The sequence below is a fragment of the Hyla sarda genome, chromosome 5, assembly GCF_029499605.1.
Source record: "Hyla sarda isolate aHylSar1 chromosome 5, aHylSar1.hap1, whole genome shotgun sequence".
Classification (NCBI taxonomy): Eukaryota; Metazoa; Chordata; class Amphibia; order Anura; family Hylidae; genus Hyla; species Hyla sarda.
In genome coordinates this window covers 143,664,671-143,681,695 of record NC_079193.1, presented here as the reverse complement: position 1 = coordinate 143,681,695, position 17,025 = coordinate 143,664,671, and the positions used below count along the sequence as shown (strand labels likewise).

General features: G+C 39.4%; 1 protein-coding gene across 3 annotated transcripts in view; it reads right to left on the bottom strand.

Moving 5' to 3' along the window:
• The window catches only part of BMPER (BMP binding endothelial regulator), a 314,190-nt gene that overhangs the window by 230,097 nt on the left and 67,068 nt on the right, over positions 1–17,025 (bottom strand). For 2 of the 3 annotated variants that reach the window (XM_056520437.1, XM_056520438.1), the window contains 3 exons: positions 16,386–16,485; positions 4,091–4,173; positions 2,047–2,137 (listed from right to left, as the gene is read on the bottom strand). In XM_056520437.1, the coding sequence (XP_056376412.1) occupies positions 2,047–2,137; positions 4,091–4,173; positions 16,386–16,485 (274 nt within the window). The remainder of the gene's footprint in view (positions 1–2,046; positions 2,138–4,090; positions 4,174–16,385; positions 16,486–17,025) is intronic. The other variant, XM_056520439.1, reaches the window with a different exon arrangement.

The following is a 17,025-nucleotide window of genomic DNA, read 5'->3' as shown; positions in this document are numbered from 1 at the left end:
GCATGGAAGTCCTGTTGTCATGGCAAGCTTTGGCTTCAGTTGTGGTGCTTGCTTAGACATCAATGCACTTGCTTCCTTTATATTAAAGGAAAACTGTCAGTATACTCCCCCTGCACTAACCAGAGGTACTGGCTGGTAGTGCGGAAGATGCTGATCAATATGCTGCCTACCATGCCCGGATCCGCCCCCTGCCATTCACCCGTTGTCTTCATTCTTCTGGATATGCAAATGAGCTGCTAACTGGCACGGGCGGGGTTACAAGGCTCCTTCTGGCACTCTGACATCAGCACCGCTCGTCTGCAGCACTGCCCGACTTATGAATATTCATCCCCTCCCTCCGACTGTTCCTCCCCTCCCCGCTCTGTACTGGACTCCACTGAGGAGAAAGGGGATGAATATTCATAAGCCGGGCGGTGCGGCAGATAAGCGGCGCTGATGTCAAAGTGCCAGAATGAGCCTTGTAACCCCGGCAATGCAAGTTAGCAGCTCATTTGTATATCCAGAAGAATCAAGAGAACGGGCGAACGATAGGCTGCATATTGATCAGCGTCCCCCGCACTACCAGCCAGTACCTCTGGTTAGTGTGGGGGGAGTTTACTAACAGTTTTCCTCTAAGCAGTGTAGTATGACCAAACCAGGGGTCAAGCCCTGGGAAAAAAGTGTGGGAACTCTTCCACTCAAGGGATGGTCCTGCAGAACTCTTAATAATGGGAAAAGTGTTCCTGCTGTGGAAAAAGTGCAGAAACTCAGTACCCACGTGTTCCTGTAGGACAATCATGACAAGTAATTTTTTACTCACAGTTCAAACATTATCTCAATTTTCTTTTTATAAAATGTTTTTAGATAATACATGTAATAATTGAGGCATATAATGCCAACACAGCCAATCATTGTTCAGTCTGGACGTGATGTTTTGGGGGGGGTTCAACCCCTTACTCATGCACTAAATAGCACTTTCCATTTATGTAGCAGTATAAAACTAAGTAGCAAAAATTTGACAACAAGTGTATAAATACATTTTAAATCTACAGCGTGTGTTCATGCCGTCTGGCATAATGTATAGTATCACCTTTTATAATTCCACTGTAATGTAAATATGTCAAACATGGGTATGTATGTTTTTTATGTGCGACAAAGAATGTCTGTGCTATTATGTCTGGCCTGGTATATGTATTCTGGTGTCTGGTTTAGGGTCTGGGGTCTAAACTTATTTTGAGGGTCAAAATTTATTAAGGGGTTTGGTTGGGGATTGTATGTATTCTAGGGTGTTGTCTGTATTTTAAAAATACTTTAGGGTCTGATTTGGGGTATGAATAAAATGTATGGCCTGATCTGAGTTTGGGTTTGGGTCTGGTCTGAATTATTCGTAGGGTCTGGTCTTAGGATCTGGTCTGATAATGAATGTTGTCATTTTTCTGTAGTCAGGGGTGTTACATTCATTTTAAGAGTCTGAATTTGTTCCGGAAGTATGTTCTGGGGTCTGAATTTATTTGTGTTGCTATGTAGGCTAAGGAGGGGCTTCCTGCAGATAAGGTTTGAAAGACAACAGTGAATATAAACCTGCCTGTGATAAACTAATATCTTTCATGAGATTAAAAAAAAAAAAGGAAATAATATAAGAGGAATTTTTACGGCTTATGATATAGTGAATAAGAGAAGATGGGCTGGCTATCCCTTGGATGATGTCATGCTGGGGAATGCCTCTTGGATACTTCAGCTTATTTTACATGTTAACATTACCTATTAACAAAAAGGCTTATATCTTATATTAATAAAGGTAAGACTGGAATCCTAATGAAAAGTCCTATCAAGCCTATTTAGCTGCTGACAGGTCCTTTTTATGTAGCTGATTTCTCATAAAGTAAGGAGGCACTCTAGAGTCCAATAAACCAAGAATTTGAAAATGTTACTGTTTATTTTTTATGGAAGAATTATTCAGAGGGAGCTTTAAATATTAACTAGTCTGGTGTATTTTATTTTTTGAAGTTTTATGCAATTAAAACTATCTCACACATTTCACTGTTTATTATCAGGCACTTGAATTACCTGGACATGTAGGACAGCATCGCCCTGGTATCTTTACTGGGTTCTTACAGTGAACTAGACATTGCACTTGAGATTCTGTGATGACTCCTTCCTGTAAATAGAAAAATAATATTCTATTGGACTGATGTAGTATTTCCCCAGTATACCGCCCAGTAAGGTTGTATAGTAAAGTTGCTGATTTTACTGTAAAGCAGGGACAAAGATATGATGATTTTTAGTTAAGTGAATTTGTATGCACCCTTTTACTTGTAGTTTTATGACTACTTTGAGAAGAACATCGACAGTAGGGAACAATTAGCATGTCTATATACCTGAAAGTCAGAGGTGCTTTGGGCAGTCACTGAATACAGAATAGTAAATAATAAATAGCCTCAAGAAGCAGACGGCTCAAAAAAGAGATACAACATGTAAGATTCTGTTTAACGGAGACTTTTATCTGCAATTCCAATCTTGATGCACCTTGACATGATCATTTCCTGGGTTGTTAGTTGCCCAACAAATAGTAATCACAATAGTGAACCATCAATTATAGCATTTATAGAAAGGTCTATTCATTTTCAAACTAAACACTGATATGTATTGCATTAAAGGAGTAGAAACAGGAAAGTACAATAAAGCCAGCAAACACCTCTCACATTTACACTTTTCAATACATTTGGTAGCCCAGAGGTAGTGCAGATGTTGCTGAGGGGGGAGATCACCTGTGAGCTGTCTGGGACCTGTGGTGGTCACAGTTGTGTTACCATTGGACTGAGGGCCTGCACAGGGTTGTCTCACCGGGCACCTGTAATGTGTTTGGTTCCATAATATGTGCTGTGCCATTAAAGGGGTACTGCGCCCCTAGAAATATTATCCCCTATCCAAAAGAAAGGGGATAAGATGTCTGATCGCAGGGGTCCCACCGTTGGGGACCCCCACATTCTCAGTATCGGCACCCCGCCGTCATCACAGCACAGAGGAATATCTCTGTGCGTGATGACGGGGGGCGATACAGGGGCAGGAGCACAGTGACGTCATAGCTCCGGCCCCTCGTTCCATCACGTCCCGCCCCCTTAATATATGTCTGTGGGCATGATGTCAGGAGAGGCCGGAGCCGTGACGCCACTGTGCTACTGCCCCTGTATCGCCCTGTCATCACGCACAGAGATTTTCCTCTGTGCTGTGATGACGGCTGGGGTCTGCTACTGAGAACGCAGGGGTCCCCAGCGGCAGGACCGCCGCAATCAGACATCTTATCCCCTTTAATAGCAAGGCAGATAGCAAGGCAGGCAGTGGTAAAGTTGTGAAAAGGCAAAAGAGTCTATAATTAAGAACTTCTTTCACATAAAACACAACAAATACGTATGACTGGAGTAGTAGCTACCCTTCTTTATGTGAGATAAAATACTAGAATCTTAGGAACTCCAAGATTTTGATTTAACTCACACTGTAACAATAGTGCCAGGTTCTTATCCTGAGGAGTATGATGCAACTGGTTGGCTCCCAAAGATTTCTATGATACATCACTAGGAAAACACAGTTTCTTAGCCGGAGCTATTCAGCCCCAAGAAATTCTGGCTTTACGTCTAACTATGAAATGAGGGAGACAGAATGGTCCTTCCTCTTTCTAACTTTACCCTAAGCTATCATTGAACTTCCTCTCCCTGCAGTGGGAAAGAGGCAGGGCTCAGGGAGTGATCCCTATGTAAGTGAAAGGGAATGTATGAAGTGTATTGGTAAGAACTCTAACTCTCAGCCAGAAATTGTATAAATGTGATAACAACATAACAGAAGTACAAAGCAATATAAAGACATGACAAATGTGAGACACAGTATAAACAATAGTGTACACAGCAAGCTAACAAAATAGTTTACGTAGCAAGCTCAGTTCAGTTGTCTACACGAATGTAACATCATTTGTATCAGTGAATATAACTGTTCTAGGTTTGGCATAAATTAACATGTGTTATATATTTAAATATAAAATCAATATTTGCTGCAATTATATTGTAAATGGTATGCTATTTATCTATTTGGTGAATAGGATTTAAATTAAAAATCTTACCTGACATTGACGGGTACTGCAGGGATGTTCTGGATCGTGCCATTTCATTGAACTATTATATAGATGACCATGAAGGCTACAACCTTGTGAAAATAATTGTAAAAAATAGTTTTAAAATAAGAAACTTATAAATCACAGAAAATACAATTTCTATATTATTAATAATGGAATACAGTGATCTCATAAAAGTATCAGAAGATAGTCACGTTTCCCAGTCACCTGATCTGAACACCATGCTATTTTCAGAATAGTTTTCCCATTTTTCCAGAACAAATCTTTGGGAAAAATTTGCAGTGGCTAGGTATTAGAACAGAGCACTGACCCTACTTATATAGAGATAATTCTTAAGTGGCATCTATTTAGATAAACAGGAGTTGTACACTGATGTAGTCAAGTCAGCCCCCTTGTGGCAGCAAAAATCAGCCAAGATTCATCAAAGTATGAACAGTGAAAACAGAAGAACACTGCTCTGTGCTAAATACACAAAACATTAAAGGGGTACTCCCGTGGAAAACTTTTTTTTTTTTTTTTTTTAATCTACTTGTTCCAGAAAGTTAAACAGATTTGTAAATCACTTCTATTAAAAAATCTTAATCCTTCCAGTACTTTTTAGGAGCTGTATACTAAAGAGAAATCCAAAAAAGAAATGCATTTCCTCTGATGTCATGACTACAGTGTTCTCTGCTGACCTCTGCTGTCCATTTTAGGAACTGCCCAGAGCAGGAAAAAATCTCCATAGCAAACATATGCTGCTCTGAACAGTTCCTAAAATGGACAGCAGAGGTCAACAGAGAACACTGTGGTCATGACATCAGAGGAAATGCATTTCTTTTTTGGATTTCTCTTTAGTATACAGCCCCTAAAAAGTACTGGAAGGATTAAGATTTTTTTATAGAAGTGATTTACAAATCTGTTTAACTTTCTGGCACCAATTGATAAAAAAAAAAAAAGAAAAGTTTTCCACGGGAGTACTCCTTTAAAACCCAGTCAAAGAAAAACACTCTAAATAATAATAATAATAGTAATTATTATTTTTTTATTATGGTTTTGTGCTGTAATCTGTAGTTATAATCGCCACCATTTTGGGTTTACTATATTATTTTTTTTCAGGACACATTGCAGGATGCTGATCCAAGTCGCTGCACCACCAATACTAATGCTGACCAGCAGCCGCAAGCTTGACCAACTCTCTAAGGTGTATGGTGGCTTCCGACTCTCCACCGACAAAGGATTTGGGAGGAGAAAAAGATTGGGCATGCTGGATTTTTGCCACCCGACCTTTTAGTTCAGGAAGGGACCAAAGCTGCTTGACTGTGGCTTACCCCTCCCCACAGAGATTACATAAACATTCTATACACAAACACTCACACACACACATATGTATGTATATATATATATATATATGTGTGTGTGTGTGGAGGTCGGGGGAGATAATTGTTGGCCAAACTGCTGGCCCCCTTCCCCTTACCAAAAGCTTTTTTTTTACTTCATTTGGCCCTGGCTCCTGATGGCAGCAAAGCCAGTTCTGCGCTGATGGAAGCCCTGCCCACCTTAACAGCATCAGAGGCCCTTCCCTCTATTCTGTCTACAATAGGAGACAAGGAATACTAAGATTCAATTCCTCCGGCTTATATGGTAACAAGAGAAGGATCATGGGGATATAAACCTTTGTATTCTCCGCAGGGTTTCTACCAAGCTGTTTGTCTCAGAAGCTACAAATACACAGTGGGCTGTTTATGTTCATCATTCATTTTTAGACGTACTGTTCCTTTAATGTTGGAAAACCTGCCACATAATGTATAGCAGGCTTAACATTATATCTGTCTGCTGTGATAAAATTGCTACACAATGCCTTAGATAAATAAAAAAACAATAGTCAATATTCACATTAGCATAAAAGACTTTTCTAGAACTGGATCTGCTTTTTTAGACTTTTGATAGAAGGCAGAGGTTTGCAAATAGATTTATAAAAATGCAACCTCAGCTGAGGTTATTATTTACTGCTCTGTGAGGTCAGGAACACTGCAGGAAACTAATGGAAAATATTATCCATTAAAACCAGTACAATGTAAAACATCTGAGACATAATACTTAAGTAAAGATCACTGTGCATTGTGTTTCTTTTCCTTATTTTACAAACCACAGCCTATATATGTCATGCCATTGCCAGTTTAAAATAAAATGCCTTAAAATAGTAAACATAGTTTTTCAATAATGTAAGCCATGTTTGGAAATAAAGAAATTGCATATCCTGTAAATTCATTTTACATATCATGTAAAAATGTATCATTATAATAACATTTGTTGATAGAAGATACGGCACTCTCTGTCTAAGCGTGGGTGCACTGTTAGGGTCCCAACCTGTGTAGATTCAAAGAAATAATAACATAGAACTCCACTTTGCGGTGAAAATAGTAGTAAATTTTATTCTTGCAATCCAAAAATATATGTGACGTTTCGGTCAAACTGTTTGACCGAAACGTCACATATATTTTTGGATTGCAAGAATAAAATTTACTACTATTTTCACCACAAAGTGGAGTGCTATGTTATTATTTCTTTGATTATAATAACATTACCACTAATTTCACTTAAAGTGTAAAACTTGGTACACACCAAATTTTCATTTGTGGTTACGCTTTTACTTATCCCCCTGGCGACCAATGACGGATCTAATCCATCATGGTGCCCATAAGTGTGTATGAAGCGGGCTCCTGGCTCAAGTCCTCTTTATATCACCCCCTGCTGATTTTAGTAGATGGGGGACCCCGCTAATTGCTGGCATGCCACAATTGCCCTGGGCACCTATTAACACTTTAAATGCCACTGTCAAAGTTGACAGCAGTTTTAATGCATGTTAAAGTAATCTCTGGTGGTGCAGTGAGTTGGATCTCCTAGCTGCAGCACTATTGCGGCCAGGCATATTTATCATATCATATCCATAAGGGAGGAGAGGAGGAAATTTAATAAAAATCTGTCAAAAAGTAGGATCCATCCCAAAATAGTACTATACAAATTGGATATTCTTGTAATTGAACCGACCTAAAGAATCAATATAACATGTCAGTTTGACCGCACGGTGAGCAGGGGGAAAAAAAGCCCCCCAAATTAGAAAAATAGATTTTTTTTCCTGAGGATAGGCCTCAATAGTTGATCAGTGGAGTGCTGACATCTATCACCCTTGCCAATAATCTGTTCTGTATTTAATAATCTGGCTCCACACTTCGTGTAGTGGTGGAGCAGAATAACTACAGCCTCAGCCCTTATTGGAGTTAATAGGAGGCTATAGTAATGCAAGCCACCACTACATGGAGTATGGAGTTAACTGTTTCTGGACCCATCTCAACATCTTGCCGATCAACTATTGATACCCTATAGTCAAAGAAAAATGTAGCCAGCTCACCGTTTATAGTTGCTTAGTCTCTGGGCACTCGTGGATGTTGAATCGGAAGCCAGAATGAAGCTGAACCTTTACCTCGGTGCATGAGAAGAAATAATAGAGATTTCCAGCTACCAAAAATTGGTAGAAAAAATATTAAAAGTCCAAAATGTATTAGTCCATGTTAAAACCAAAAACAAAACACCCTGTGTAGATAAAATCCCTTCGCTGACGCGTTTCGGACTAATGCGTCTTTAGTCATGGCTAAGGACACATTAGTCCGAAACGCATCGGCATAGGGATTTTATCTACACAAGGTGTTTTGTTTTTGGTTTTAACATGGGCTAATACATTTTTGACTTTTAATATTTTTTCTACCAATTTTTGGGAGCTGGAAATTTATACTCTATCCTGTTTATAGGCTATCAATAGTATATTTCTTGGCCCACTTTAAATATGTTATTTTATGTAAACCCAGCCTAAGTTGTTCTTCTAGGAAGGTGGACAGATATTCCACCCCTGACATTAAAATTAACTAAATAATTAAATATTATATAATCACACTTAAAGAATGTTTATCCAGCTTTTTTATTTAAAGAGAAAATACATAAAACACAGTTATGACCCACAATGTTTTTTTAATAGATGAATGTTCATGAAACATTCGGTACTTCAAATAGCTGGAAGTAAACTAATTTACTTAATGGTATATGTTTTTCCAAATCAAGCAGAGGGAAAAAAAAGAAATTACCCTGATTTAAAAAAAATAAATAAATAAACAAAAAAATTACTAAAAATACTGGCACACATCTAAAAATGTGAATTAATCTGCAGTTATGAGAAAAAGTGCTTACAGACATTAACAAGCTATGACCTTGACTAATAGAAAAAGTAAACATGGCCCCAACAAGAGAGTTGTCAGTTGAATTACTAGAAAGAACTACAATATTCCTTCAAGATGGAAATGTAGCATAGAGTGTGTAAAAGGTTGTTAGTTGTTCCCAGTCAGCTGTGTGAAATTTGGCGCAGGTATTAAAGGGGTTATCCAGGAATAGAAAAACAGAGCTAATTTCTTTCAAAAACCGCTCCCCATCTTTCTCAAAGTTGTTTGTGGTTCTGCAACTCAGTTCTATTGAAGTGAAAAGAGCCAAGTTGTAATACCACACACAACCTGGGGACAGACGTGGAGCGGTTTATAAAATAAATAATAATATAAAAATATTATATAAAATCTCTGTTTTTCAGATCCTGGATAACTCCTTTAATAAAATGAACTAGTTATAAAAGAAAAAGATATGGATAGCCCAAGGAAGACATCAAAATGTTTTGATCAGGGGTCTCAAACTCCCGGCCCGCTGACCAAAATTTTGCAGCCCACACCAGGGATGTGTAATTTGTATTGCCCGATGCCCGGGACATGCAGTTCCCGGCACAAGGCTGGTGACTTCTTCGGGCAAGCATCGCTAAATGCCGGAAGATATCACCCCTGCCCCGTCCAATAGAGCCCATTACCTTCACTTACCCGGCCTTCCTCCCCCCGTCTCCGGTTGGCCGGCCCGAGTCTGGGGAGAGACATCGCGCAGGGGGACGTTGGTGACGTCACTCGTCAGGCCGCCGCAGGACAGGTAAGTGTGTCTATGTGTGTGTGCATGTGTGTGGGGGCATTATATGTGAGGGGCGTATGATGGGAGCATTATATGTGAGGGGCACCTGATGGGGGGCATTATATGTGAGGGGCGCATTATGGGGGCATTATATGTGAGGGGTGCATGATGGGGGCATTATATGTGAGGGGCGCATGATGGGGGGTTATATGTGAGGGGCGCACGATGGGGGGCCTTATATGTGAGGGGCGCATGATGGGGGGCATTATATGTGAGGGGCGCATGATGGGGGGCATTATATGTGAGGGGCGTATGATGGGGGCATTATATGTGAGGGTCGCATGATGGGGGCATTATATGTGAGGGGCGTATGATGGGGCATTATATGTGAGGGGCATATGATGGGGGCATTATATGTGAGGGGGTGCATGATGAGGGCATTATATTTTAGGGGCGTATAATGGGGCATTGTATGTGAGGGGCACATGATAGGGGCATTTTATGTGAGGGGCGCATGATGGAGGCATAATATGTGAGGGGCCCATGATGGGGGGCATTATATGTGAGGGGCGTATGATGGGGCATCATATGTGAGGGGCGCATGATGGGGGCATTATATGTGAGGGGCACATGTTGGGGGCATTAGATGTGAGGGGCGTATGATGGGGGCATTATATGTAAGGGGTGCATGATGGGGGCATTATATGTAAGTGGCGCATGCGGCCCAGCCTCACCCTACCTCCAGCGGCCCCCAGATAATTTGAGTTTGAGACCCCAGGTTTAGATCAAATGCTCAACTCAATATGCTTTGATACAGAAAATGCACAACAAAATAAATAGATGGTAACAGTACATTCACAACAAAACTATAAGAAAACAGCTGAATGAAAGGGAATTTACACATAGAAAAGCCAAATGAAAACCATCACTAATGCCTAAAGAGCAAAACGAGGTTATAGCTGGCTAAGGAAAAGCAGCCAAGGAGTGTGGAAGACAGGATAAAAGTGATAATTGGGGAAAAAACAACAGTCTGGATTTGTCAACAACATATTGATGTTGCCAATCTAATAATACATATAAAGTTGATGTTTGAAGTGAACTATCACATTTTCACTTCTTTTTGATATACGGCTCCAGGTCAGGTAGGAGACCAGGGGAGATGGCAAATATTACTTTAACAGTGAGTGTACAAGTGTTCACAATTTATTTTGACACTTTTCCTTTTCCATTGATACATTGAATGACAAAGTTTCTCTTCGGGAAATGTATATCAACTCTATGGCATGCCAGAAAACTGTCAGGATTACCAAAAATTAAAAATTTAAGGTGGAAATTAAAAGTGTTGTCCAATGACAAGGCTTCGTCCTGCGAATCTGATCTGACAACCACTATTTGAGAAAGCTGGACCTATCTAGCTCTGTAATACAGTAATGCTGATCCATAGGTTCATGCAATAACAAAGTAATACATTTTTATGATTCCATAATTTTTCTTCAATATTGTTTCCATATTAAGATGGAAACATTATACAATGAATATGAATTCTCAGAACGTTCTCAGAATATTTCCAGAAAGATTAATTGTGCTTTCGTGATATCAATGATCATGTATGGCCAGTTTCAATTGCAACTGTTTGTTCGTCAGATGATTTTCTGTTCGACTGTTGTTTAACCATCAACATGCAATTTTTTGCTTTGTTTTTACTAGATGCCTCTCTGCAGAATGCAGAGTAGTGTAGTCTACTATGCTTTTCTAAGCAGCACAAAAAAAAAATTTAAACAGCATATATTGGCTGGACAGATGCCACAATGGCACTCTTTTGGCATTCATCTGGTAAATAGGGGCCTATGGATATGTTTTAAACAAAATCTGTCATGAGTGTAACCTGCATTAACCTGTTGGTACAGACAGGTAGTGCAGGTGATGCTGATGACAACCATACTTACCTTATCCCGATCCATGCTCCCATTCTCCTGCTATCTTTCTTCGATCCAGGGCCAACTTGGAGCATGGGTGGAGCTTCCTGAGGTCACCGCTATTGTTTGCTAGATGCGGGACCCAGAAGAGAATCAGCAGCAGTGATGTAAGGCAGCTTCACCCATGCTCCAAGATGGCCCCGGAAAGGAAGATATGGAGGAAGATAGTGGAAGAGCAGAATGGGACCAGGTAAGTATGGTTGTCATCAGTGTCACCTGCACTACCTGTCTGTACCGACAGGTTAGTGCAGGTGAAACTGATGACAAATTTTCTTTAATTATATGGCAGGAGCTCACGTGTCTTTAGCAAATGTACACTGCATGTGAAGTGTAAATGCACCCTTAGGCCTCCAGCAAACAGCTGTAAACATTTGGAGAATCCAGCAGCAAGTGCTAAAATTTTAGTGTCATTACAGTAGAAATGAAGCATTACGTGGTTCCTACAAAAACAAATAGACTATGACTGTTTGTAAATAGAGATACAATCATGGTGGTATATGTTGGCACCCCTGAAATTGCTCTAGAAAATTAAGTATTTCTCACAGAAAAGGATTGCAGTAACACATGTTTTGCTATACACATGGTTATTCCCTTTGTGTGTATTGGAACTAAACCAAAAAAGGGAGGAAAAAAAGCAAATTGGACATAATGTCACATCAAACTCCATAAATGGTCTGGACAAAATTATTGGCACCCTTTTAAAATTGTGGAAAAATAAGATTGTTTCAAGCATGCAATGCTGCTTTAAACTCCCCTGGGGCAAGTAACAGGTGTGAGCAATATAAAAATAACACCTGAAAGCAGGTAAAAAGGAGAGAAGTTCACTTATTCTTTTCATTGTGTGTCTCTGTGTGCTACACTAAGCATGGACAAGAGAAAGAGGAGAAGAGAACTTTCTGAGGTCTGGATAACCCTTTTAAGGAGTTTCTTTTAGAAGGACAAAGCCAGTCAAGAAATTATGTTATTTTCCACCATATTCCAAAAGGTGTTATAAGCCAGGCCCAATCTACATACAGAACAAGGGGTTAAAATGTAGAGATAATGAAAAAAAAGCTCAAACACAACCACATTCAGTATGATGTACATTTTAGAGATGAGTCATCTTACAAGCACAAAGCAGACTAAACCATCGCCTGAATGTATACAGCATTGTAGCCTTATCCATAGATATCTGCTACTAATATACCCTTCCCCTTCCTGTTCTTTTTTTATATTTAACAATTACGCTTGACATGAGAAGTAAACTGTGTGAAGAAACATCTGCCACAAATGGTTTATATAACATTTGATAAATTCATCCTCAGAGACAGATCTGAATGGGCCAACACAAAAAGATAAGACAATGCCAAAGGGACTTGGATTATTTCATCACAGTTCAATGTCTCTTGGACTCTTATTAATTTATTTTATATAGCGCCTACAGATTCCGCAGTGCTTACAATTATGGGGTACAAACAAAGACAAGACTCTTGAAGGTGCTGACTTCAGGTGCCTGTGAGCTATAATATTCTGTAATATGAAGGCAGTGAAATGTTAAAATGCAATGAGCTCTTTAATTAATCCATTGCATTAACAGATCACTCTGACACCCAAGTGGCCGTTTCTACGCAGTGCATATTTTGGTAAAAATGACACCTAATCTTTATTCTGTAGGTCCATACGGTTACAAGGATACCCAATTTATGCGGGTTTTATTTTATTTTACTAAAATGATAACTACATGCACCAAAATTGGTATGTTTAAAATTGGCCTCTTCTGACCCCTATAACTTTTTTATTTTTCCGCACATGGAGCTATGTGAGGGCTCATTTTTTCTGCCGGGATCTGTAGTTTTTATTGGTACCATTTATATTTTGATGGGACTTTTTGATTGCTTTTTAATTTTTTTATGTTATCTGAAGTGATAAATAATTAGCAATTTGGTTTTAATTTTGGTTTAATCGTATGGTTTAACTAGCCTTATATTTTAATAGTTTGGACATTTACACACGCGGTGGTACCACATATGATTATTTATATTTTTATTACATTATTTTATTTAAAAAATGGGAAAAGGGGGGTGAGTCAAACTTTTATTCACTTTTATTCACTTTTTTTTTTGTCTCCATAGGGGGCTATACCATGCAATCTTTTGATTGCATACACTGTTCAATGCTAAGGTTTGGCTCAGCATTAATCAGTATTATTGGTGTTCTGCTGCTCCAGCCTGCTGAGGCTTCCTGGAGCAGTAGAGGACTGATCAGACAGCACGAAGGCAGGTAAGGGCCCTCCCGCCGTCCACTCAGCTGATCCGGACATTGCAATTTAACTGCGATGGTCCCGATCAGCTCCACTGAGCTGCTGGGGCCGTTAACCCCACATTTTAGATGCTGCAATCAACTTTGATCGCATAATCTAAATGGTTAATGCTGGGCATCGACCAGATTGGCGATGACTGCCATTAACCGTGGTTCCTGGCTTCAGATCGCAACCAGGACCCCCCGGGTATGAAGTGTGCTCAGCTCAAGAGAACACTTCAAACACCAGTAACGGGACCAGAGAATACAGGTACGCCTTTGGTCTTTAAGCACCAAGACCAAGAGCAAGCCGGTACACCCTTGGTCCTTAAGGTGTTAAAGAAAAACTCACAGTTGATTCACCCGCAACAAACCCAATACATGGGGTTATAATGCAGGTGAACTGGATTACAACGAGGTATCACTTATCCGTTTCCATATTGCGGTTTGGTTGTATTAGCCCCCATTTCTAATAGCCTGCTTTGTGCAATGGACCCAACATACCGAGTTCTGTCTCAATTGCGCAGAGAACCGGACCATGTATACCTGTTAATTTCACTTTAACCCCTTAAGGACACATGACGTACTGGAACGTCATGTGTCCGCTCCCAATCTATAACGCGGGGCTCTAACAACGGCCGGGACCTGTGGCTAATAGCGCGGCATTGATCGCAGTGCCGCGTGCTATTAACCCTTTAGACTCGGCGTTCAAAGTTGAAAGTGTGCCGGTTAGCTCAGTGGGCTGTTTGGGATAGCCGCGGTGAAATCGCGGCATCCCAAACAGCTTACAGGACAGCAGGAGGGTCCCTACCTGCCTCCTCACTGTCCGATCGCCGAATGACTGCTCAGTGCCTGAGATCCAGGCATGAGCAGTCAAGCGGCAGAATCATCAATCACTGGTTTCTTATGAGAAACCAGTGATCAATGTGAAAGATCAGTGTGTGCAGTGTTATAGGTCCCTATGGGAGCTATAACACTGCAAAAAAAAAGTGAATAAAGATCATTTAACCCCTTCCCTATTAAAAGTTTGAATCACCCCCCTTTTTCCATAAAAAAAAAAAAACACAGTGTAAATAAAAATAAACATATATGGTATCGCCGCGTGTGGAAATGTCCGAATTATAAAAATATATCATTAATTAAACCGCACGTTCAATGGCGCCAAAAAATTCCAAAGTTCAAAATAGTGCATTTTTGGTCACTTTTTATATCATGAAAAAATTAATAAAAAGCGACCAATAAGTCCTATCAATGCAAAAATGGTACCGTTAAAAACTTCAGATCACGGCGTAAAAAATTAGCCCTTATACCGCCCCATACGCGGAAAAATAAAAAAGTTATAGGGGTCATAAATGACAATTTTAAACGTATTAATTTTCCTGCATGAAGTTATGATTTTTTCCAGAAGTACGACAAAATGAAACCTATATAAGTAGGGTATCATTTTAACCGTATGGACCTACAGAATAAATATCAGGTGTCATTTTTACCGAAAAATGTACTACGTAGGAACGGAAGCCCCCAAAATTTACAAAATGGCGTTTTTTTTTTCAATTTTGTCTCACAATGATTTTTTTTTCCGTTTCACCATAGATTTTTGGGCAAAATGACTGACGTCATTACAAAGTAGAATTGGTGGCGCAAAAAATAAGCCATCATATGGATTTTTAGGTGCAAAATGGAAAGAGTTATGATTTTTTAAAGGCAAGGAGCAAAAAAGGAAAATGCAAAAAACGGAAAAAACCCCGGTCCTTAAGGGGTTAAATACTTTTTGCTTGCAGTACATTGAACTTTTGGAGTTTTTAGATGTTCTTGGATGTATATCTGTATGATTAGAAGATTTTATCACACAAATGATGCTTCCATGTGCAGAAACATTATTAAAATATGTACTCTCTCCATGAGTTTCCATGACATGTATAGTCACACCTGTTCTATTCCACTGACTATATCCATATCTGTTTTATTTTCCTCTCTTGGACTGTACCCAACCAGTCACTCAGTGCACACAAAGGCTTCAGCTGGCCACACACAATGCAATATTTCAAGCTAATACAACAATTGAGCTAAGCAAAGGGAGCTATTGAGTGATTCCAGAGACCAACAAAATGCACACTCAGTTTATGCCTCAAGTTTACCATCTAGGCATCAGAGACACATCTTCCAGGTATCAGAGACACATCTTCCAGGTATCAGAGACACATCTCCCAGGTATCAGAGACACATCTCCCAGGTATCAGAGACACATCTCCCAGGTATCAGAGACACATCTCCCAGGTATCAGAAACACATTTTCCAGGTATCAGAGACACATCTTCCAGGTATCAGAGACACATCTCCCAGGTATCAGAGACACATCTCCCAGGTACTTTACCAATACAATGAACATTTGTTCTATATCTCAGAATTAACTGAGGGAAAATGTTATAGTGCAGAAGTATCAATGGTTGAACTCCCTGATTTGTTATTCATTTTTAAAAAGTGCAAACTTATATTGGCTATTCTAAGAAAGTGCCAAAAATGTGTCAGAATTCTGGTGAAATGTCCTGGCGCAATAAAGCCAACTAATTGTTAGTCTAAACTTAGAAAAGACAGCTTATACACCTCAAAAAATGTGGTGCCTTCTTACAATGTCTGCTCTATGTTTATATCTTTTACAGCATGATTTTGCATTTCTCTTTTTTTTTATTTTTACATTTTTTTTGTCATGGCGATTCTTAAATCATGTGATTCAAAAAAATACCATGAACAACGCATATAGCTTATGTTTTTTTTTTTTGTTTGGTTTAATAATCAGGGGGAAAAAACTATGGTAGTTAAACACTACAAAAAAAAAATTCTTATACTTCCTTATTCATTTCCAGCTAACATCTGGAGGCAGGGTTTTTTCACCCAAAAAATGCAATGTGTTTTTTCCAGGCGTTCCTAAGACATGTTTTTAATGAATGTCTTAATGCCATGTTTATGATTTCTGGCTAAGGTATAATACATAGCAGCACAGCATTATATAATATTCTAAACTGAAAATTATTTAATTTAGATAAAATGAAAAACTGCACCTTTACAACGTTCACAGCAAGCTCCTCTCTGCTTTATGACCAGAGCACAATCCTTTGAAACCACAGGGCATTTTTCTCTCTTGCAGGTTACTTCTTGATTCTATAATGACATGAAAAAGCAAAACTTTTATTGATCTACATGGTTTTGCAGGTCATCGATTGTCATGATTTGCAAGAAGCAGTCGGGGAGGGCCAGCAAGTTCTTAGAACCAAAGGACCCAGATTAAATAATAAAGAGAGGAACAATGTGCAAAATACAAAAACAAAACAAAAACAATTCTCTTCTTTCATTTTATCCTGTCTCATTTTGCAATTTGAACTATGAGAAATATATAAATATATTTTCTATATGTGTCACCTGTTTCTCACAAACCTTAGATCAGACTTGTCCTTGGCTATAAGGGCCTTTGTAAACAGGCCGATCATAAGGAAAATTAATGTTCCCAAGAACCCTTATTCCCGATAATCGCCCCTTGTAAAAGGGCCAGCGATCAGCAGGTGAATAAGCAAATCGGATCTTTGGTGCAAACATGTGACGTGTGGCTGACAGTTATGAATTTAATGGGCCACACGGTTGCTTGAACCATGTGAAGGCTCTGTAGATGAGGACCAATGACAGAGATCGGTGCTCGCTATCCTG